The sequence below is a fragment of the Strigops habroptila genome, chromosome 3, assembly GCF_004027225.2.
Source record: "Strigops habroptila isolate Jane chromosome 3, bStrHab1.2.pri, whole genome shotgun sequence".
NCBI classification, from domain to species: Eukaryota; Metazoa; Chordata; class Aves; order Psittaciformes; family Psittacidae; genus Strigops; species Strigops habroptila.
Window position 1 is genome coordinate 55,640,097 of NC_044279.2, and position 23,745 is coordinate 55,663,841.

Below are 23,745 nucleotides of genomic sequence, written 5' to 3' on the forward strand. Positions count from 1 at the left end.
GGGAGGAGAGGAAGGATTAACTTTCCTTCCTTAGTCCTGTTGGTTTAAATATAGTAGCCATTGTGTTTGAGATTTGCCAGGATACAATTTAAAAGTTACATCTTCTCCAACTGTAGTCACATTACAATCAAATCTATGTAACCAATCCTGTGTCTCCACACTTGTTGTTCAGGCAGCAAAAAAGATCTGTTTATAGGAATAAAACTGAGCAATGGTTTTCCAAATGCTTTGGGTGAGCTCTGGATATTCACTGTGCTACAATGTCTGTCTAGTAAAAATCTATCGTTCCATCACACTTTCCAGGCATATTTTTAAATGTTTATTTTTCATACACAAACCACAAGCAGTATTTTGGAAATGAAACCATTCAGAGCAACGTGATTAAAGAACTACAAAAAGCAGTGAAAGCTGAATGTGTTGGAGTTTCTTTAAGAATAAAACAGAAACATGAAAGATACCAAACAGGAAATAAGAGAGAAGCACAAAGGATAAGAGCCAGGATCATTTGGTCAATATTGGCATTCATTAAAGACTATTTAGGTTCCATAGCTGACCGCTCTGTTTCTCGTTCCTGATAATTTAAAATACATTGCTGAATGACCAGTCATGCCAAATGGTAAGGTACAGGCAAAAAAAAAGGAAAGAAAGTATCAAAAATAGGCCACAGATAGACTCCTATGTTAGTATGTAACCCCACTGAGGCATTTAGCTCTGATTTTCAAATTAACGAGTTCGGCAAAGATACCCCCCAGATACATTCTGAAGAACTCTGAGTATTTACTTCTAGCTCATTTTCCTGTTGCTAAGATTGCATCTTTTTAGTGGAATCAAAAGTATAAGTGCTGCTGTTGCCATTGTTTTCCAGGGGAAGAAAAAAAATAAATAGATACATAAACATTGCTAAGAATCAAGAAATGGGTAGGGACTCATGGCTGCCCATTTAAAAAAGAATAAAGGAAAATCAATTCAGTGTTCTTTGGCAGGTTTGAGAATGTCACCTTCCCTTGCTTTTCCACACTGTCAAAATCAACCAGTCTCATTTTTCCAGTGCAATTCCAATTTGCAAATGGTTGAGTACAGAACTAGGAACAGGTCAGAGCAAAGACACATTCCATGTTTCATTTCACTGAGTAAGGACAGAACTGAAAGGTTTATTTCTGCTAACCTCTCTTGAGGAGAATCACTTAACAGCTATTCCTTCATTTTTGTTTTGAGGAATACTTTTGCAAACATAACTCAAAGCCCCCATTTTACTCCATTCTTCTTCAGGAAAACAAAATAATTTGATTAAGCATCTCCTTTTCTGTAAAGCCTGGAAACAACTTTGTATTAACAATTTTTTAGAATAGATAAACTACCCAATGCAGCTGCTGTGAATTTCTGATCTCCTAATTTCTTTTCACAGACCTCTTAACAAAACGTCAACATGATTTTCTAGCACTACATGAACTCCTACAGCATAGAACTCGGAGACTTTTTAAACACAGCATGCCTTCAGCTTCAAAAGTTTAAGTAATCAAGCATCTTTCTTCACTCAATCATGTGACGTTCTCCTGCAGACCTTGGGAAAAAGTTTTTGTCTTATTTCAAAAATGAAACACTTCTAAGCTATCTGGCTTCTGCAAGAAATAGTATCTCTGGAAGCTATATATAGCCTAGGTTCCTTACCTCTTCTTTTTGAAGCACACACACACCCTCCCTTATGCCTTTTTTTTTCTTTTAATCTCTGCGAAGGAGTGATGATGTTTTTATTTTTAGAGTTCTAAATTCCAAGGTTACTTATTGCCATTTCTTCTGCAGAGTATGACCCTTCCACACTGGCAGATTAAAAAGTACTTTCCAACGCACTTTCTTCCTAGACCACAATCAACCTATATGGCAGCAACGGATCAAGAGCAATTGTTTTTTCATTAACTAAAAGAAAATACACAATAGCTGATCAAGTCCAAATCAGTTTGATACTTGGAGAACACTGACTGAAGCTGAACTCAAGTTTCAGGTTGTCTTTACCTGAAGAGCATTACAGGCTTCATCCTCTTCTGCTCAAAGCAAGAAGCATTTCTTTATAGCTCCCTTGTAAGTACATGGCATTTGGAGCATTTGTAAAATGTTTAAAACAAGATATTCCATATTTTCCTACACATCCTCCCTCAAGAAAGGAGCTGTGAACAGGTGTTAGGCATATGATATTCATGTTGCTGAACATCCTACCAGAAAATGATCAAGTTACTATAATAAGCCTAGTATTAAAAAATTTACAGAGAGTCATCTTTCATCCCTGCTTGTAAAGGAATGTTTTAAGCTCTGTTCTGAATAGAGTATCTGTAGCAGTTTAAGTACACCTGAACACTTCTCAGAAAATTGGAAGCAAAGTCAAATTCCTGTTGAAGGATTCAAGCTTATCATCCGTGATAATCCACCCATCATTTCTGGACTTCATAACATTAAGAGCAGTGAATGACCTAAACCTTTGTACAACAGCTGGCACATCTGGAATCTGATTTTGAACAGATGCTGTTAACATCTTCCCATTAACGTATTTTTATGCAGTTTACCCTGATAGGCTAAAAGCCCTAAAAACTTCAGAGGGATGGCATCAGGACAGAGTAACAATAATAACATTCACGCTACTTGATTTAAAGCTAGCTCAAGTACCACCAAGCAGCCTGAAACTGAGGAATGCTGGCATGATGCTCAGAGCACCTCTCTCAGGCACACACAAACAGCACACTATTGCTGTGTGGCTGATACCGCGTAGTTGCACTCAGCTCTGCTGAGAAAGGACAATCAACTCATTCAGAGAACTTGCACAACAAATTGTCCCATGCAAGGCAGCTATCAGGCATTCAATGCCTTTTTATTCTAGAGGAGAGAAAAGTATTTTGGCAGATAAACACTTTTTAAGCAATTATGCTGGAATTCAAAGTACATTTTTCAGCATCAGCAGTATTTTGAAGTGGTGAAAGGTTTGAGAAGACCTATTTACAAACAAAAAAGATTAAAGCTCCTTCTGGATGGGGTGGGGGTGGGAATCAATGAAAGGATCAGACAGGGGACAGCCTATATAATACAAGCTTGCTTCAAAACAGTCATGCCCTTGCTTGCAATTTATCAAGGAGAAACAAAGTTACCTATTTTTTTCCAGATTTCAGAGATGAATCCTAAATCTAGATCTCACATTCTGGAATCTAAAGATCCATCATCTCAACAAACCTCAATGTACCTTCCCAAAGGTCTGCTAGATTCTGCTGGAAAGCTTAAGATTTGCCATAGGAAAAAGGAAAAATATAACCCCACAACCAAACCACGACACATGCTATGAAGTGAAGGAGATTTTCTACTTGGGTTTCTGACAAAGATATTTCCTACGTCTGCTGCAATCCTTAACATACTGAACTTCTTAGCATTTAAGAGATCTGGGTCTGCTTTAAGTTCAGTTAAAGTTCATCTGGCAGCTTCATCAGCCGGCTCCTCTGGCAAGTGTTCTTGGTCTTTGTACCCACAGCAGAAGAAAAAAAACCAAACCAAACCAAAAATCCTTGTTATGATGAGACTTTTCTTTTTTAATTAAAAAACGTAACTAAAACAAAAGGGATGTGCAGAGGGTACTACGAAAATTCCATTAAATCTATATTCTGCAGAGACTTAATTATTTGTTGAAAGACTGTGGTCTCGAATCATTTAACAAAGAAATGTAACAGACCTTCTTGCATGCAGCATTTCTACATGAGTAGATGGAGTTCCTGCATCTTCAATCCCTATTCAAATTGATTTTGAACTGGGGAGAAGGCAGAAGTATTTGTCATCTCGTCTGTCTTCCCACCAGGAATATCCAAGCTCCACATCCACTTCGTAGGCTTTCAGTTAGTATAGTTACAAGAACACTGAGGTGAAGTTCAGTTGTCAAATACTGTCCAAGTAGCGTAGCACTTAAATTTTTCTCTACTTGATAGAACTTGAAGTTCTATCTTCTGCAGAGAAGAAGGAGGACTGCTGGAGCAATAAGAAAATAGAGCACATTTGTAAGCATGTGTGACTTACCTGTCACAAATCACTCTTGATGCTGTCCAGACATTTAGCAAATTGTCAAACACTTGTTTACCATCATTACCTATCAGCCCCCGGCACTCACCTAGCTGTTGGCTTTCATCGTGCAACTCCTTAGAGCAAGCTCCCTTCTCTAAGTACTACATCATATGAATTGCTCAATACAAATTAATACTAGGTACTGTAAGAAATTACAAGAAGAGAAACCAGGCTATGAAATGCAACTAAGTTGGGAAGTAAGCATGGAGGAAGAGTGGGGCCAAACAGCTATGTGTAGCAACACCACACAGGAAGGGCCTAAAAATGTTCCTTTAATATATGTATTAAAAAACAGGAGAATATTATTACAGGGATGACTGGCTTGCAGGTGGGGTTGGACAACCTTTATATGCCACATGTAGGAATTAAGTAGTTATTTTTAAACCTATCTGAAGCCTTAAAGAGATATTCCAGGACAGACATACTAATTCACCTTCAGCTTTTCTGGCCCACCACCTCAGTGGCATACCATGTACTCAAACAACAGATTTTTCTACAGTTGACTGGAGCAAGCACATTACAAGCTTTAAGGAATTTATGTAGCTTTTTACAGTGTTTGAAAAAAAAAGAAAGAGATGTGCTGAAAACTTGCACTAGAATTGTTTCAGTAAATACACTGAAGTGAGGAGGCAAATTAGCCATGAATATAACACTTGGACCTAAGATAAACTATTAAAAAAAGTCTTTCTCCTAGCAGAGAAGATGCAAAGCAGGCTGGATTTCATTGAATAAATCTTAGCAACAGTTTATGATCGCATCACTTTGCACAGCACATCCTTTTTTGCTGCTTTGATCATGTCCCCTCTCTTAGAACCACCACACTGGTCATTTTATTTCTGGTTTTATCTATTACAAATTGTACTACACTGAACTTTACTACCAAAAACTACCACACCATTCAGACTTAACAGTCTTAACAGTTACCAATGGATAAAGAGTGAAAACATACCACAGATGAGGCTAAACTAATTCTTCAGTCTGCATAAAGAGTTTTCAATCTTTATTCTTCATAAATACAATAATGTATGAACTTCAAATTTCTTTAGCCTACAATGATTTGCTCTGGGAATTTTTCACAGGGACATGAACTGAACATTTAGTGTTGCTCACTCTGCGATAACAGCATTAACGCTTTATCTTTGTATTTTGTTGCTATGGAAGCAACATTAAAGTATTCAAAATACCTCAAGGATATAAACAGGCACCAAGAAGGATCATCAAATCCAAGCAGCCATTTAAGGGCAGAAAAAGGACACACATCCAAATGAACTTGAAATACTCTACTTAACACCTAATTATCTGCTAGAACAAAATACATGTGCTACTCTAGCTCTGTGACATGATTTCCTATGTGAAATACCAGAAGGAGAATCAATCATGAAGTAGAAATACAGTTAATAAACATAGTAATATTTACTAATTTCAGGAGTTTCTTTTGTTTCAACAGTACTATCCAATTTAGCAATCTGCCTCTCTTTTGAAAGAATTTGCCTCTATTTTGAAAAAATATGACTAATAATCCACAGTGGAATGTGTTAACCTCTGAGGTATGCCCTATGGAAGGGGCTGGTGCTCTAGGCACTACCTAATTTTTACTCAGAACAAAGTTGAACAGATCTCTCAGCAAGGAATTAGCAACACTTGCTTGTCTAAAAAAATTTTTTGTTGTACTAACTTACATGGAATACCTAGCCATGTTCATCACAGATGTTTCCCAGTGAGATCAATACTACACACAATATCAAGTGAACCTTCTATCCTGGGTCAATACGTCAAATTCTAGTTAGAACTCAAACTCATTTGTTGAATGGCTACGTAGAGTAACAGTAACAAACACTTTTTATTGAAATACTATTAAAAATGTTCTGGTCAATGCCCCCCCTTATTTTTCAATAGTGATAAAAAGAGATTGTACAACATCCTGTGGCTAGGAAAAGCAGTCTAAAGTAGTTAATTGAATTACTATGTTCCACCCCCTCCTTTTTTGCCAAGTAACATTCACTGCTGCTGCTTCAGATCCCAACAGCAGCAGAACAGCACACATGCATACAATAACCCATCAAGCAGGGGTCAGTTGCCACCAGACTGAAGAGGAAACATCAGGCCATACATGTAACCATCCTGCTCACTCTCCTGCAAATGCTGGGAGGTGCCACTGAAAGGTGATAGTCCCATGCTGCAATTCCTGATGCTTTGAATAAGCTGAAGGTGGGAAGTCCATTTCCCCAGAGCAGACTTTCGAGCCTGCTGCTATCAAGGACACAAGTACAGACAACATCAGGCCGGACAAAAACAGCATTTCAGCTCCCATCACTTTTCCTTTTCTCTTACTGGTCTAGGAAGAGGTTCACAACTGTGGGGCAGGACATTCTTGCCCTTTATGCCTTTTCCCAGTCCTCCCTGTCCAACTGTGTGACACAGCTTGAAAGTCACTCCTCTGTGCTATCAGTTTCTCCTCTTAACAGTCATTGAGTAAGCCCTCTTTTTGCCATGCACAGAGTTTAGTTCTGGTCCTCCCACACCGAAGGGCTGTGCTAGTATCACCGATGCTTCTCTGGAAGACGGATTCCAGCAACAGATGAAGGAGTAAACATGGCTTAAGCACAATACTGTCACATGCCTGAAAGGCTTCATTTTGAGCCAACTATAGCAGCAAAAGGGAAAAAAAAGAGTATCCTGGACTGCACTACTCTTTCCCAGCTCCATAAAGGTGTTTGAGGGTAAGTTGAAGTATGACAGTAGTTTCACTTGCTTTCACAAAATGATATAAAGCAGCAACAGGAACCCAGTAAAAACCTCATCCAAGTAATGGGAATGAAAAGAAATAAAAGTAGGAAAAGAAACCAAATGCTCCCTACTCTCTGCAACCACAGACAGTAAAGACTGGGATCCAGCGCCCTATATCAAGCTCCAAATGCACAGAGAGGGAAAAAGACTGTGAAGAAAATTACTGAAAATGTCTTAATATCCAGTGAAATGAGCGTGGTAGAAATCAGTAGCAAGAACTGCCATTAAGGTGGATACAGTCAGATTTTCTCTTCACTGCATGAAGAAAAACCCTTATCCATTAGGGAAATCTGAACACTACTCAAATCAGTGCTTAGTTCTTGGCAGGTATTACCCTGACTGGCCAGCAACCATGGCACAGAAATGAAAATTTAAAAGAAAAAAAAAAGATTTTTTTCATAAAAGTCACAGCCAAAATTTGTTTCCTGGAATAATATAAATTATTTCAAGTGTCATCAAAATAAAAAGTTAGCATTCCTTCATTTCACTATGTTTGCAGATCAAATAAAAAGACAGTAAAACAGCAGAACATATTTGGAATGGAGGCATTACAGGAACTTCTCCCTTTTGCAATTCAAATAGGTTGGCTAATTTTAAAGAAGTTTCCACATATCTTTCCTTTAACAATCTACAGGGAACAGTTGAGTGAAAATACAACTTGACTAGACTTCAGGCTGGATTTTCTTCAAACAGCGTAAGAAAAGTGTCTCCCCCTCCCCCCCCCCCCAAATTCTTAAAAGCAATTCAAGAAACAATTCAACAAATCTATGAAAAAATGCATCACTAAGGTGACATCATACCACCACAAGACTTCACACATAAAAAAATATAGTGCAGGCTATGTTTAACAAAATCCACAGCCTTACCGGTCAATAACAATTCTTCTTTGATTTGTATTCCATGAAGCAATTTGATCAAACAGACGGATGTAGAGATGAGACCCAGGTTCCTGTTATTAAATTGGATTAAATTAAATTAAAAAAAAAATCATTTGATATGAAATACACTCAAATAAAGTGAAAAGGCTTTTCACTGAAGTTAATAGCAAGTCTTAATGAAGCTCTGAAATAGATGGCAGTTTCTCCTACTTCACTGTGCCTGACTATCAGTAGCCACACTACTACCACTGGAAGCACACCAAACAGGTTTACACATCAGCTTGCATATTAACGATTCTGGACACAGTACCTTCAGAACCAAGTACCCTTTCTTCTCTTTTTTGCTATTCTTCTAAATCAGATGTTAAAAATTAGCAGGTTATTCCTGTAATTTAAACAGCTTCATTTATGTAAAAATTTTGCTTTGTTTGAAGTTCAAGTGTTCAGGGAAAGTGACTGTACATTACTTAGCAATAAACTTTTGAGGATTTTCAATACCAACAAATTGACCACCAGCAAACAAATAACAGGGCCAGTTCAAAGGGAAACATACAAAAACTCTTGGAAGGAAGCAGGGAAGTTAATAATTCATCCTTTTCCAGTGAAAAGAAATTATAGTTAGAATCTCAGAGTGGTTTGGGTTGGAAGGAACCTTTAAATATCATCTAGTCGAACCCACCTGCCATGGGCAGGGACACCTTCCACTACAGCATGTGGTTTAAAGTCCCATCCAACCTGACCTTGAACACTGCCAGACATGGGAAAACATGGTGATAGTGAAGATAAATCAGCAAAGTGAAGCCATTTGGAATCAAAAACACCAAAACAATTCTACAGCCAAAGATCAGCAATCCTGGAAGTAGACAACATACGTGGCAGGATGTGCATGCTATAAAAACTGAAAGTCAAAGAATGCAGTATAAGCAAATGAAGTTTTCAGCTTTAGAAAGTAAATGGAATTCAGATCTCCATAACTAGGTTGTATCTATCATGCTAGTGAAAAGGACAATCCTACCAACTCCCAGCCCCACAATTCTGTTTCCCACATTTTGTAAACATGAGTAACTATGGAGCTACAGCAAGTTACAATAAGAAACCCAGTGGCTGAACATCCAGCCAGCAAACATCTATAAAAAGCATATAAATTCTTTGTCAGAGCAGTTCCTTGACCCATGAGTGCTAGTACTGCCAGATCAAAAATGCAAGAGCCTGAGCTTAAATTTACGCTGTTCTACAACTAGTGCCTTCTAAGAAAAATCCTGCAACTTTGTGGAATTAAAATTCTGCCCCAGCACAGAAGCTGCAACTTTGTCCTGTGTCCCCATTATATTTAGTTCAATAAGCCAAATTTGACAAGCTGCATGAACCCAAATTTTGAGAGTGTGCTCCACAACAATTCTTCGTGATCTAACAAACTAACGACAGGGGGGTCTTGTGGGGATTTTTTGTTGTGGTTTGGTTTTTTGGGGGGTGGGGTGGTGGGTTTTGGGTTCTTGGTGGGGGGGGTTTCCTCACAGCTTTCCAACCGCTCTTTGGAATCTTCATTTTAAAAAGAAGTCTCCCTACTGCAGGTAGCTAGCATGTTTATATATGACACTGCATGTTGTTTGGGTTTGGTTTAGGTTTTTTTCTAAAGAACTGCAGGCAGACTACCAAGTTTTCAGTAACTACAGCTGGTTGTATCCCAAGCATCCCCTGGATGTTGCAAAGAGAGTCTAAATAACCCAAGGAGCCAGACTGACTTCTTATCATCCATTAGTATCAGTTTACCTGTGTATATACCAGGGTTGATATGCGCAATCCTACACGCTATACTTTGTCATGAATGCCAGACAGATCCACATGTACCTTAAAAAACATAGTAATCCTGTAACTGATAATTAAGACTATTTACTTATTCATTGTTATTAAAAAAAAAAAAGAAACAAAAGAGAAAAAAAGGATAGTTCCACAGTCAGACTTCCAAAAGGTTTAAATCATTTGCCTAATCAACTTGTACTAAGGACACAAACACTTCGTTCTGTTATTCAGCAGTGCCCCAAACTCTGACCTACAAATAGGTCACCTATTTCTGTTTCTTGCATACTTAATTTTGAGTGATTGAATCAAGCAGGAAATACCAGTTAATAAATCAACTAACACAGCAGTGTAAAATAAGAATGTCTATATAAAACCACACAAACATTATAAGGTTATACTTTTGTATGGGTTAAAACAGATCGTAGCTATACCTCATGACATGTTGATTCTTGGCACACTCAACACAGGCATTCCTCAGACATCTGAAACACTCTGTGATAAGCAGCAGGCAGGTGTCTAGATCTACCAGTTCACAGTAGTCCTTGTAGGCCTGCTCAATCTCATCTGAGGCGCCCCTCAGGATTTCCAGGAGATCCCGAAATACACTTTCTTTTGCCATTTCTCTGAAACAAATGAATTTGTAGTGAACAACAACAACATAAAAAACACACTGCTATGAAAACGCCTATATTATGACAATCTTACTGTAAACACAAAGATGTTTCTGCAACAATCTCTTAACTATCCATAGTGTACAAGGTCTTTAAAGTAGAAAGAGCAAAACACATTCATGCAATCATTCCACCAGCCTTTTCAGAAAACGAGCTGTGGGAGAGTTGTGTTGCCTTAGTATTCCTCACAGCTTTCCAACCGCTCTTTGGAATCTTCATTTTAAAAAGAAGTCTCCCTACTGCAGGTAGCTAGCATGTTTATATATGACACTGCATGTTGTTTTAAGAATTGGGAATTGCTTTAATTAATAAACACAGTTTAGATGTCCAGCACTAGATGTTTCAGAAGAAAAAGGTTATCAGAAGCTCCATTATAAAATACCCTGCCACAAATTTCACCAGAGGAGAAAGAGAAGTCATAAAGAAAGCTAGTGGCTGCACCAGCATCATTCTCAAGTGTGTGAATAAAAGCCAAGGGAGAAAGTCAACTCTGTCTATTTCAGCAGACAACTATGTCAACACAAAAAATACCATGTCACTTCTTAAGAATATCAAGACCTAGGAAAACAACACTACAAAACCATAAGCATATAGAGAGACACTGTATGAATGGATGTGAGAGCTGATGCTGCTGCACCACATAGATTCACCAGACTCCCCAGGACTGACAGGCACATCTGCAGGTGTTCTGTCACACAGATATGCACATTTCCAAACTACAACTATTCACATACTCTCTTCCCTGATTTTATGTTCAGAAAAGATACGAGAGCAACACATTACAAACATTGCTAACCTAGTTTTGATACTTCACGCTGAAAAGAAACCACACCAAAGAGTGTTTATGGCATTGCTACAGTAAAGTTCAATAAATTCACTCATCTAATGCTTCTAACCAGAACCAAAAAGGGAAATCCACATGCAGCCTCCTTGAACCTTAATGAGGCTTGTCATGTACTCAAGATCAAACAGGAAAGTTAGTATCTGAGACATGAGGCTAAGAAATACCTCCTAAGCTATGAACGCAAGAAAGTTAGATGAAATGGAAAGTAATATTAAACAAAAATATATTAAGCCAAATATACAGAAAACTCTTCCTAAAGGAGAATTTAAAATCTTCTTGATCAAACATTAGTGGATGATACAGTATTACCTGCATTCTGCTGCTCGCTCAAATGCCTAAACATTTGCACAATTAGAAACTCGACCTGCTCTTTATCATAAGAGATCACATGTCCATAAACCAACTGTAGAATCATAAAATCATTTAGGTCAGAAAAGACCGTTAAGATCACTGAGTTCAACCTTAACCTAAGGCTGCCAAGTCCACCACTAACCATGTCCCTAAATGCCATGTAGAATCATAGAATCATAGAATCGTAAGGGTTGGAAAGGACCTTCAGATCATCTAGTTCCAACCCCCCTGCCATGGGCAGGGACACCTTGCCCTAAACCATGTGGCTCAAGGCTCTGTCCAACCTGGCCTTGAACACCGCCAGGGATGGAGCACCCACAACCTCCCTGGGCAACCCATTCCAGTGCTTCACCACCCTCACTGTAAAGAACTTCTTCCTTATATCTAATCTAAACTTCCTCTGTTTAAGTTTGAACCCATTACCCCTTGTCCTACCACTACAGTCCCTAAGGAAGAGTCCCTCCCCAGCATCCTTGTAGGCCCCCTTCAGATACTGGAAGGCTGCTATGAGGTCACCACGCAGCCTTCTCTTCTCCAGGCTGAACAGCCCCAACTTTCTCAGCTTGTCTTCATACAGGAGGTGCTCCAGCCCTCTTGTCATCCTCGTGGCCCTCCTCTGGACTCGCTCCAACAGCTCCATGTCCTTTTTATGTTGAGGACACCAGAACTGTACACAGTACTCCAAGTGGGGTCTCACAAGAGCAGAGTAGAGGGGCAGGATCACCTCCTTCGACCTGCTGGTCACGCTTCTTTCGATGCAGCCCAGGGTACGGTTGGCTTTCTGGGCTGCAAGCGCACACTGCCGGCTCATGTTAAGCTTCTCGTCAACCAACACCCCCAAGTCCTTTTCTGCAGGGCTGCTCTGAATCTCTTCTCTGCCCAGCCTGTAGCAGTGCCTGGGGTTGCCCCGACCCAGGTGCAGGACCTTGCACTTGGCTTGGTTAAACTTCATAAGGTTGGCATCGGCCCACCTCACAAGCATGTCAAGGTCCCTCTGGATGGCATCCCTTCCCTCCAGCGTATCAACCGAACCACACAGCTTGGTGTCATCGGCAAACTTGCTGAGGGCGCACTCAACCCCACTGTCCATGTCACCGACAAAGATGTTGAACAGGACCGGTCCCAACACCGATCCCTGAGGGACACCACTCGTTACTGGTTTCCAACTGGACATCGAGCCATTTACCACAACTCTTTGCGTGCGGCCATCGAGCCAGTTTTTTATCCACCGAGTGGTCCATCTATCAAATTGATGTCTCTCCAATTTAGAGACAAGGATGTCATGTGGGACAGTGTCGAATGCTTTGCACAAGTCCAGGTAGATGACATCAACTGCTCTGCCGCTGTCCATCAGTTCCGTGGCTCCATCATAGAAGGCCACCAAATTGGTCAGGCAGGATTTCCCCTTAGTGAAGCCATGTTGGCTGTCACCAACCACCTCATTGTTTTTCACGTGCCTTAGCATGTTTTCCAGGAGAAACTGTTCCAAGATTTTGCCAGGCACAGAGGTGAGACTGACTGGTCTGTAGTTCCCCGGGTCTTCCACCTTCCCCTTCTTGAAAATGGGGGTTATATTACCCTTCTTCCAGTCATCGGGAACTTCACCTGACTGACAGGATTTTTCGAATATGATGGACAGTGGCTTAGCAACTTCATTCGCCAGCTCCTTCAGGACCCGTGGATGGATTTCATCAGGTCCCATGGACTTGTGCATGTTCAGGTTCTTAAGATGGTCTCGAACCTGATCCTCTCCTACAGTGGGCCTAAGGTCTTCGTTCTCACAGTCCCTGCATTTGCTTTCCAAGACTTGGGTTGTGTGGTCAGAGCATTTGCTGGTGAAGACTGAGGCAAAGAAGTCATTAAGAACCTCAGACTTCTCCAAATCCATGGTAGCCAGTTCTCCTGATAGCTTCTGGAGAGGGCCTACATTGTCCCTAGTCTGTCTTTTATTTGCTACGTATCTATAGAATCCTTTCCTGTCATCTTTTACATCCCTTGCCAAACTTAATTCTAGCTGGGCCTTAGCTTTCCTAACCTGGTCCCTGGCTTCCCGGGCAATGCTCCTGTATTCTTCCCAGGCCGCCTGTCCTTGCTTTCACCTTCTATAAGCTTCTTTTTTCCCTCTAAGTTTCCTCAGCAGCTCCTTGTCCATCCATGGAGGTCTCCTGGCCCTCCTGCTGCACTTTCTTCTAGTGGGGATGCAACACTCTTGAGCACGTAGGAGGTGATCCTTGAATACCGACCAGCAGTCTTGGGCCCCCCTGCCCTCTACACATCCTATCATCTGTAACACCTTAAAACATGTCTGCAGACTCTATTTCCCACCACTGTTCCTGCTACATTCTTTTTCCTCGTCCAAACAAAAACAATTCTCTCAAACTCTGCTCACAGTTCATGTTTCCTAAGCCTCCTATAACTTTTGTTGCTCCAACAGTGATACTTTCATATTCATCTACATCTTACTAACAGTACAGTGCATCCAATATTGAGGTCTGTTAGGGTGTGACTGGACTTACAAAGAAGGGAGAGCACTTGTACTGTAAGAAATACAACAATGTTTACAAATACCATTAAATTACTACAACATTACATATCAGATCTCCAGGAAATAAGTGTTTTATCCTACAACCTCCCAGTTGATCAATCAACTTACACAATCTCCATCTACATTAAAATATTTTAAAAAATCACCACAGCATCATAATACATTTTACAGGGAACTAGATGATCTTAAGGTCCTTTCCAACCCTAGACATTCTATGATTCTAATACTCAGGGGAAAATACCAAAGTAGCACAACAAAGACCAAAGGCAGAGCTGGCTTCAGTCATAAAGAAAACAGTGGAGCTTACATAACCGAAAGAAGGTTTGGAATTTGGTTTAGTTTCCAAGATCTAAGAAAAGACATTCTCGGGTCCTGAACCTCCAGCTTACAAGAAGTGATACAGCTCCTGCCGCTGCATGACAGGCATGCATGCCAAAAGAGATTCAGTGGCTAATGCACCGCAGTACACATGGCAAATGCATCCAGACACAAGTTTTTCTAAACATCAGAATAGCTACGGTCTGGTAAAGGAGGACTCAGACAAGCCCTGTCCCAAACACACAAAAGCCATGTTTTCTCTATCGAGTGAAGATGCCATACAGAACCATTAGCTGTTAGTCTACTGAGTTTTTTAACATTGAAATTATTCTAAAAATAGGAAAACTCTCAGTCCAACTGCAGTTTCCTTTGTATTTGTCTATACCATATGCTGGATTATCACATGAAACTAGTAATTTCCTGACACAACTTCAAAATACAGAAATCAGTGGTCAGTGCAAGATGTGCTACTGTACACCACTCAAGTATTTGAAACTAGTAAAACAAGTTTAAAAAAAAAAAAACAGCTCCAAGTACTTTTGTGCACATTCTTGTGACTCTCCCATTAAAAGGACACCTTAAAAGTTATTCTCATCTGGAAAAGTTTCTACTCTAATTACAGAGTTATGCAGCAAAACAGAAGTTTTATTCAGACACTGGCTCACAAGCAGACTGCGCTGTTGTGGCAACTTCTTTCAATTTTGGATTGAAAGTTAAAAAAATCCCAACCTTGGAGTGTAGACATTTCCAGTGAAATACAAAGACAAAACTCATCCTAACAAAGCAAGTATGAGGTACACCAGAAAGTGCCTATCCTCACTATGCATGTATAAGGAGATGTGGATTTTTACATGTCAATGAGGAGAGACAGCACTCCAAATCTCTCTTGCACACTGTGAAAGTAAGTTAGATGTGCTCAAGCCAGATCTTTCCGGGCAGAAATCAAATCTCTTCCTACAAGAGAAAAGTCTAAGTGAACAAGCAAAAGGTATTCCAAATGAACAAGGAATGACTTAAAGGCTGTTTGATAAAGCCAGATTCTATTCAGAGAAAATTTTAATGCAACTCTTGTTCTTAAGCATCACCACGATTTGAGTGTGCACTACAAAGGAATTAGATTAGAATCATCCTTCTGCACAAAAACTAAATTTTCAAATTAGTGAGGAGGGCAGGAAGTGTTTAGCTAACATTAAGAAATCAGTCAAGAGTGCCTTCAGGAAACTGTTCCACAGCAATACTTAGAACCATTTTTAAAAAAAAGTCTTTTTCCAGCACTACGACAAAGATTGACATACAGATAAAAATAGCGGCTACAAGTATCTAAAATGTATTTTTTTAAACAATTTTCTTTCCACAACTGTTTCCCTAATCTTTAAATACCAATCTATAAAACTAGCAAAAAGCCTGCTAAGTAGCTTTTAGATTCAAAATACCTTCTATTGTAAACAGGCCGTGAAATTCATTCAGAACTGCTCTGTGGATATTCCACAAACTTCTCTTTTCTATGTTTTGTTGCCTAAAACAGGATCTTCATAATTTGCTACTCCCACCTGTCCTTGATCTCAGCATCAAGTATTCTGCAGGAATACAAAAGGAAGCAGAAGGGTACAGTGGCCCAGCTCTCAGACTAGGAAGACATGCACAATTTCTCATGAAGTCAAAACAAAGAATCAGAATTCATGTATCCATGCCAAAAGAAAGACTACTGTCACTCCTTGTAAGACCTATGTGCTTGACCTTAAAAATAGAACTGTACAAGATAACATCCTACTGAACACAGAGTTTAAAACGTTAATGCAACCCTGTTCAAAAGACCAGGGCTCCAAAACCCATGAAATTAGTCAAGAACTATGCAAACAATCCAGAAGTTTGTAAATCTGCATTTCCACTCCATGTTTTAGAAACTTACACGATTCCATACCTATAAACAGAGACCCTAAAAAGCCTTTAAAGTCTTTCTCTTCACAATATCCTGGTAATAGAATAAAGCCATTTTCTTCCTCTTGTAGATCAGTAACGGAAGCATAAAGAAATCAAGCCATCTGCTCAAAAGCACTGGAAGTCTTGGCTAAAGCACACAGCTGAATTCAAGTCTCTCAAATTCCACGCCATGGTCTCATAACTGAGGCAGTATTTCCTCACCTTATTTGCTTCTGAATTACGGACCACTAGAACTCACATTTTAAAATTACTTTGTTTCCACAAGCACTGAACAATCACATAATAATAAAACAATCATCACTAAATATCATAACTTCAAATACCAAACATCCACTGGATTGTCTTCTGGTTCAACATTTTCCACAGTTGGCGAATTTATTGCCAAAGTTGCTCTCAGATCCATTCTAATCTATCCTGGATGCCAGCTAACACTACAGCTTTTTCCTTCTGGAAGGGTAATTGCAGTGTCTCTCTTCTGGCCTACCTGTACCCACAAAACTTGGCTATTTTAGGGAATGTCTATTCCTCTGTCAAACATTGTCAGAGATTTCAGGGAAGGCAAGATACAAAGAAAACACCAGCATGTGAGCCCAAAATTTGCACAGGTCCTACTCTCTTCCAAGATAAAAAGTACATCTACCTCCACACACACCACCACCACCCCACCCCCCCGACTTTTAAATCTGGATTTAATGAACAAAAATAGAACTGGGAATTGGGAGCGGGGGGGATGGAAACAGGGATGAGGGGATGATGGGTGAGGGGGGAAGGGCACCCACCACCACAATTTTATGCTAAGCTAAAATGTTTGATTTCTTCGTTCTTAGGTGCAATAACTTTCAAACAGCTACTGTTAGGAGGAGTGAGCACAAGCTTCACACCAACCTATGCCTCCTCCCACCTCCCAAGCAGGGGGAAAAGCATTACTCGAAGCACAGTCACACAGCTGAACCTCTGCATGCCCAACCTTTGCCAAAGCCAACAGGTGGTGTGCGATACTGCAGAGGTCCCACTTACTTTACAGGGACAGCAACCCTCCATACCAGCCCCATGATTTCTCTCTCTACCCTAATGCTACTAAGGGGCATCTAACCTTTCCTCCCACTGAAGCCCTTGCAGCCCATCCTGCTGCACAGCAGTTGCCCTCAGTTGCTTACAACCACCACCCTCATCTCAAAGCCATGGCCTCGCATGAAACTGTCACCCAGCAGACTCAGACATGCACATCTCACCCATTTGTAGCCACCCTGCAGGGCTCAGCATGGCTTTTTGCCCCACAGTGGCTACATGAGCACACCTGCCTCTAGCACAACTGCTGTCATTTACAACTGGGATGCACAAAGCTTTCCTCCCTGCCCTGGGCCTGCCTGAGGCACATGAGCAGACTGCCAGCTCCTCATGGGATCCCAAGGGGAAGGAGCGAAGAAGGAACAGGTCACCCCACTGGCCCCGGGACCCACACTAACAGTTCTGGGGGGAAGGCAGAGATTTCACAGCAGGGAGGGCGGCACACGACAAGTCCCTCTGTGGGCACTGCGGGCCCCTTTCCCTGCGGAGCCCGCTGCCCGAGGGACAGGAGTGCGCCGGGAGCAGGGGCGAGCCAGAGACCACCCAGGCCCGCCGGCACCAGCGCTTCCCGCGGCCGGAGCACCCTTCCCCGGCGCACATGGCCGCGGGCGGCCCCTCCTCCCCGCTACCTGTGCTGCACCTCCCGGAACAGGCCCGCCAGCGCCCGCACGCTCTCCAGGCGGGCCCCCGGCGCGGCCGCCACGGCGGGCAGCGACCCCGACGCCGCCATCGCCACCGCCTGCTCCGGCGCGGCCCAGCTCCGCCTCCCGCCGCGTGGAAATGGCGGCGGCCAAGCCCCGGCGCGCGGGCGGAGCGGCTCACGGGGCCGGCCCTGGGCCCTGCGGGGAAATGGGCGCCCCGGCTGTGGGGACACGGGCGGGCACTGGGGCTGTGCCCCGTGTTGGTCCAGGGGATGTAAAACGTTGTCTTTTCCCCTCGTAAAAAGCAGACCGTGGGGACAGCCTTCGGTTCCGCCTTCTTCCGCGGGCCCGCGGAGGCTCGGAGTGCAGCCCCTCGGCTCTCCTCGTGGAGCGGAGCGCGGTGAAGGCTGGCTGAGCACCGCAGCGATCGAGTTTGGTCCTTCCCCTCGTCCTATCTGCGTTTGAGGGTTCCAGGTCCAAATAACCATTTCAGTGTGTTCTAAACATATGTATGAAAAGTTAACATCTATGCATGGGGGAGGAGGGGGGAAGGAGGAAGTAAAGCTTTCAATGAATAAAAAGACATAATTGTGGCCAAATACTAAAGGAAGGTTCATTAAACTAGAACTAAACTAAATTTACCAAAGGTACTTGAAGAAAGCTGAAAGCAGTACCTCCAACAGAAAGCATATGGCAGAAAATCCACCTGTGATTAGTTTCTTCCCTAGTCACATCTTCCTTCACGTTTCCCTATGTGTCCCTGATACCTGAGGGCATTTAAGTGGTGTGGGGAGTGGAGGGGACCTCATTGCCATCCCAGAGCTAGCCCCTCCATGGATGGTGTCAGGAGGATGGATCCCTCTTTTAGAATTAAACTTGAACATCTCGGATTACCAGGGGGGTGGAATTTTAGTTATGTCCACTGTTAAACTTGTTCGTACGTTAGGAAGTACCATTTCCAGGCCTCTTCTTCCTAATTATTACTAACGCACAACCAACCAGTTCTTGACAGCTCTATAGCAAAACTAGCTTAAAATAACAAGTAGAAACTAAGTAAGTAAAAGATGCCAGGCAAGACTCCTTGCAATCATGCAGGCTAGAAGGAAGCTTCTGATAGTTTCTATTACTTTTAAGAATTGGCTGTTCATGAATAAATAGTGGTTTGTATCAAATGCAGTGAAACTTGAGACTAAGAATAGTAAAGCATCAGAAGTGTATGTGTTGCAGTGAGCCTGTTGTGCCCAACAGCGACAGCTCTGGGGAACGTACAGCTAAAGCACGTAACAACATTGTTCTGCACATTCTTGCTGGCCGCTGCTTCAGCAGGTCTGGGTAACCAGCAGATCACAACTGCAGTGAGGGAAGCAGTAGAGTACACTCAAGTCTGACAACATAATCACATGTGCTCTGTGAAATTTACCTGCAAATTACCAATTTTGTGTTTGATTGTATACAACACTGTTTGGGAAGGGACACAGTTTATACAGCAATCCCATTTAACTCACTGTCTTTGTCTTTGAGCTGACGTTTTGCCTGTCTTTTGTCAAACACGAATCTTGTAAGTATTTTTTCTTTACCCCTTATAAACATACCTGTTTAAGGATTATTTTTTTTTTTTAACATCTGATGTTCTAAGGAGACTGTTAACCAGCTTTTACTCCATAAGCATACAGATTTTTCATGTAGTGTACTGATGAGTTACTTTGTAAAATATTTCAGATTAAATAGCTGAAAATACAGAATAGACCATAGATATGGTCCAAGACATCCGTATGAGGATGCATTAGTTCTCTAATTCAAACTTCTACATTGTTAAGGCTTAAACTTCACCCCAGCTGACATAAAGGAAGGCAAAAATAACTCATGCTTACCCTGGGGCAAGGTTAGATGGCATACAGCAGCTCCACATATAAGTATTTTCTTTTTAAGAGCACTTACAAAGCAATGCAGAACAGAAAAGTCTTTTTTTTTCTGGCAATCTTAACAGAGTCCTGATCTTGGTGATATCTTCCAACGGTTTCTATAGGCCAGCTTTACCCTGTTTAGACTTGCTGCATGTTTCATCAAATGCCTCTGCAATCAGTATTAATGATTATTACTCATGGATCCTTGTGAAAAATAGTTTTGCCTATGCATATAATCTCTTCTGTATTTTTTTTCTGCCTTAAATAGCCACAGTTTTTTGTTTTCTTCATTTTAGTCTTTCCATGCTTTCATTAATTCTCAACGACCTACTCAAAACCACCTTTATTACAAGGCCATGCAATACTTTGGGATAGGTTTCTCACAAGGGAGTTTTGCAGGGTCTCAGGGATATCAGTTATAGAATTTAGTAATTTTCATCAGACTACTCGCAAATGCTGTATCTTGAGATCATCTGATCTACCTGATTCTGTGAACACTGGCAGATCCCTTAAAGATCATTTCCCCTTCCCCCCCCCCCCCCAAGAGCTTACAGTCTAAATAATGTTTGTTTTTCTTTGCACAGATTCAGAGAACTACAAGAAGGGAAACAATCCACCTAGAGCCAGCTAGTCCATCTGAAAACAAACTTACTCAGAACCTGTGTTTAGAGTTCTGCATAAAATTAAGAGGAAGACCAGTCTCTTGAGACACTGATATCTGAAGCTGAATGTACAGAAAGATCCGTCCCAGCTGAGACTCTGGGGGGAGACAGTTCCCTGATTCCAGCAAATGCTGGCTCTGCAGGAGGCAAAGCAGGTCAAAGACTTTGAATCCTTCACGTCTCAAACGTTGAGAGATGGCTGCTCGTTCTGATCACAACGTGTATACTAGCCTTGCCCTTTTTTTTATTGGCAGTAACTTCCATCAGAAGATAAAATCTAGGCTCTGGAAAAAGTTACTTTACACTAAAGAAGCAAGTCCTGTAGCATGTTATATTTCTGGCATAAATATTAGTTTTCTGACTCTTATTTTGGGCCTGCATTAGATTAAGTACAACTTGGGCCACAGAGCTTTGAAGCTGTGTAGACCAAAGCTTTTATTTTTGGTCTAGTATTTAATAGGATCCAGTGAAATTGATTGATGTAGTTGGGAAAATGCTTTTGATTAGCCTTTGTTGCTGAGCAGTGAGCCCCAGAGTGGATCTGCTGAGCTGTGGAGCACACCGTGCCCTCAGTTTCCTTCTTACACCAGGCAAATTACAGTAATTGGCCAAGGAATTCTAAACACCTATGCTAAGATGAGGAAGAGCACATCTGAGAGGAGATAGCACCATCTTCTTAACCACCAGAGGTGGAACATAAAACAGCTTTTTTTTTGGAGGTGTTCAAGAGCAATGGAGAATCCATATGAAATGGATACTGCAGACTGTCTTAATACTCCAAATAGATACTGAAGTCCCAATTCAACAACTGCAGAGTTTATTTGGCTTCAGATGAGATATTACATGTGACTGAAGACCATAAAAGAGTGGCTGCATTTGAGGTTGAGATGTATGTGTCACTCCTTTGTTAGGTAATAGCAGAAATAAATTTAATTCTTTGTGAGAAAGAGATCCATCCATCTGGAAAGAAAGCCTGCAGAGCCCTGAAGGAGATACTCAAAGCACTTGCAGTTTATCGTGGAAGTGAACGGTGTCTTCCAAGCAGCATGGATGAAATACTGTTCACTGTACAGTTGTCAGGCTTAGAGACACTGCAGATGCTTTCGCCTCATTTGTTAAATGCAGTCCAATTTCCAGGGTGAATGAGGAATTTTGTAACTGTCATCTGCCCTTCACAAAGTTTTTATGCTACATCTGCATGGAGTGTTTTTTTTTCAGGATCAGCATTATCATCATCATTTTTGGCAACTGCACAACTGTATGGAAGGACGCAATCCTTGCCCTATTCAGCTGGATCAGAGGCACTACTTGGGAAATCTGGTACTCAAAGTCTAGCTCCTTAATAACCTCGGGAATTTCCTAGTATATGAATTTCACCTCATGCATACACCAGTTTATTTATTTTATGTAGAATTTAAAGTCCAGCTTTGGTCAGGTGTGGCAAGAAATGCAGCTGAATTGTAAGAAGGCTGATGCTAAGTTAAAGGAGGCTGTGTGTATTCTAACTTACATGCAGAAAACTGCTGGACTGTGTACGGGGGACAGAGATTGTCTTACACATCAGTAGAGTACATGTCAGCCCTCAGAGTATGAGGGCTACATGCAGCCCTAGCTCATTGCCTCTGCATTTCTCCAGCACTCTGATTTTAAACACTATCAACTGGGAACACCAGGGAAGGGTCATTTTTATTTCTCTACTTGTCATTAGCTTTGGCCTTGGCAATAGCTGTCTCAAAGAACAGAGAAAAAGTCATGCTATTTTACCACCTCCTCCCTTTCCCTATCTTGACCCATATGTACTGTGCACGGCTATGCCTGCAGCTTTCATTTCCTAGCTGCCGCCTCTCCTGTCCTCCAGCTGAAAATACATCCTGGGCTGCTCAAACTTGTATGTGAGCTGGCCGGGCATCCTCCAGAGATCCTAACAAGTGCTTTTCTCTGCCTGCCTTTCTTCTGGCTCCCTCCCTTGCCACAGCAAGCTCTTTCCTTCCAGTTGGTTTTTAGTTGTGACAAGAAGTGATTCCCATGCTGTGAGGGCACAAGCAAACCAAAAACCTTGGCCAGGGAGAGGCCTCCTTCTGTTTAGAAGTTTATTCTCATGGACAGAGAATCTCGCTATTACAGGGGTTGACATTAAATCCCATGCTTGGGATTCAGTTACCAGGACTGGGAGGAACCCAGTGGCAAAACCTGTGTAGCAGGAGCTGCGTCACATATAGGGCTTGCCTGCTTAAAACCCCAGGGTCTGATGGGCACAGCAGCATCCCTTTTGTCTGAAACACACAGCACTCATCACTGGAGAAGTGGACACCCGATTCGGTTTGTGCATGTCTGCATGAGTGTTTGCACCTGCTTACATGTATAGATACATGGCATGTGGCATATCAAGGACAGGGAGACCTGTAAAAAGCATAGGGATTTATTCTCTGATATTTTGCAGTGTGCACTAATCAGGACTCAGATTAGCACATGGGGAGTGATGTTCTCATTTTTGTGAGAGCCAGGGTAAGTGTGGATTGGGATTGACTAAGGAGGTGAGCATAGTCAAAGTAGAAAACTGATGCATATAGGAGAAGGTGGGATACAGTCCACTTCAATCTCTATCAGACCCTCCGTATGACATTTTTATTTTTCCTCTATACTGAGGTAATCCAAATTTGAATAAAACTAAACTTTTAAAACCTCACTGATTTTTCCTCTTTTTGGATGTCAGTTGACAATAATATAGTTTTAACACTGTGGCATGGGGAAAAATCGGTTACTGCAGTTTAATGTCTGTAGGAAAGGACAGGGATGCTCCAGGCAATACAGAAAACAGGGAAGAACCTCTCTCCACAAGACAGGCTACCATTGACACTGACCATGAGACTAAAGAAGAAAAGATGGATGTAAGGAAGGTAGCAGTAAGCAGCAGATTTAAAGAAAGGCATGACCAGAAATGGGTTGTGCTGCATAGAGACAGGATATCTGAAAGAAGTTCCAAGCATTTTGTTTAAGGTTTTGTGGGAAAAGAGGATTATTGAGGAGGACTGTAAGGGTGAGAGTGTGCAGTTCCTAGTGTCCTCCTATGACCTTTTCAACTATCCAGTGTTATTTTAAGTCCTATACTCCCAAGTAAAATGCTCCCACGAGCAGTGCTAAGTTTGCAAGTTTTGCTGTATAACACAGATTTCTCATGCAAATACAGTTGGATCTGATCTCTCATGTGAAAATCTTGGCTTTTCCTGTGCTTTTGATAGCAGCAACAGC

The 23,745-nt window shown here is 41.5% G+C and overlaps 1 protein-coding gene across 5 annotated transcripts in view; it reads right to left on the reverse strand.

Moving 5' to 3' along the window:
- The window catches only part of ATXN10 (ataxin 10), a 103,915-nt gene extending 85,628 nt beyond the window's left edge, over positions 1-18,287 (reverse strand). For 3 of the 5 annotated variants that reach the window (XR_003990465.1, XM_030478727.1, XM_030478732.1), the window contains exons 1-3: positions 17,919-18,052; positions 9,983-10,174; positions 7,740-7,822 (exon numbers count right to left, since the gene is read on the reverse strand). Coding sequence is in view for 4 of the 5 variants with exons in the window: in XM_030478727.1 (XP_030334587.1) it covers positions 7,740-7,822; positions 9,983-10,174; positions 17,919-18,019 (376 nt within the window). In the remaining variant the exon portion in view is untranslated. Of the gene's footprint in view, positions 1-7,739; positions 7,823-9,982; positions 10,175-15,713; positions 15,726-17,918; positions 18,053-18,240 lie in introns of those variants that run through there. The other 2 variants (XM_030478728.1, XM_030478729.1) reach the window with 2 other exon arrangements.
- Positions 18,288-23,745: the final 5,458 nt, after the last annotated feature.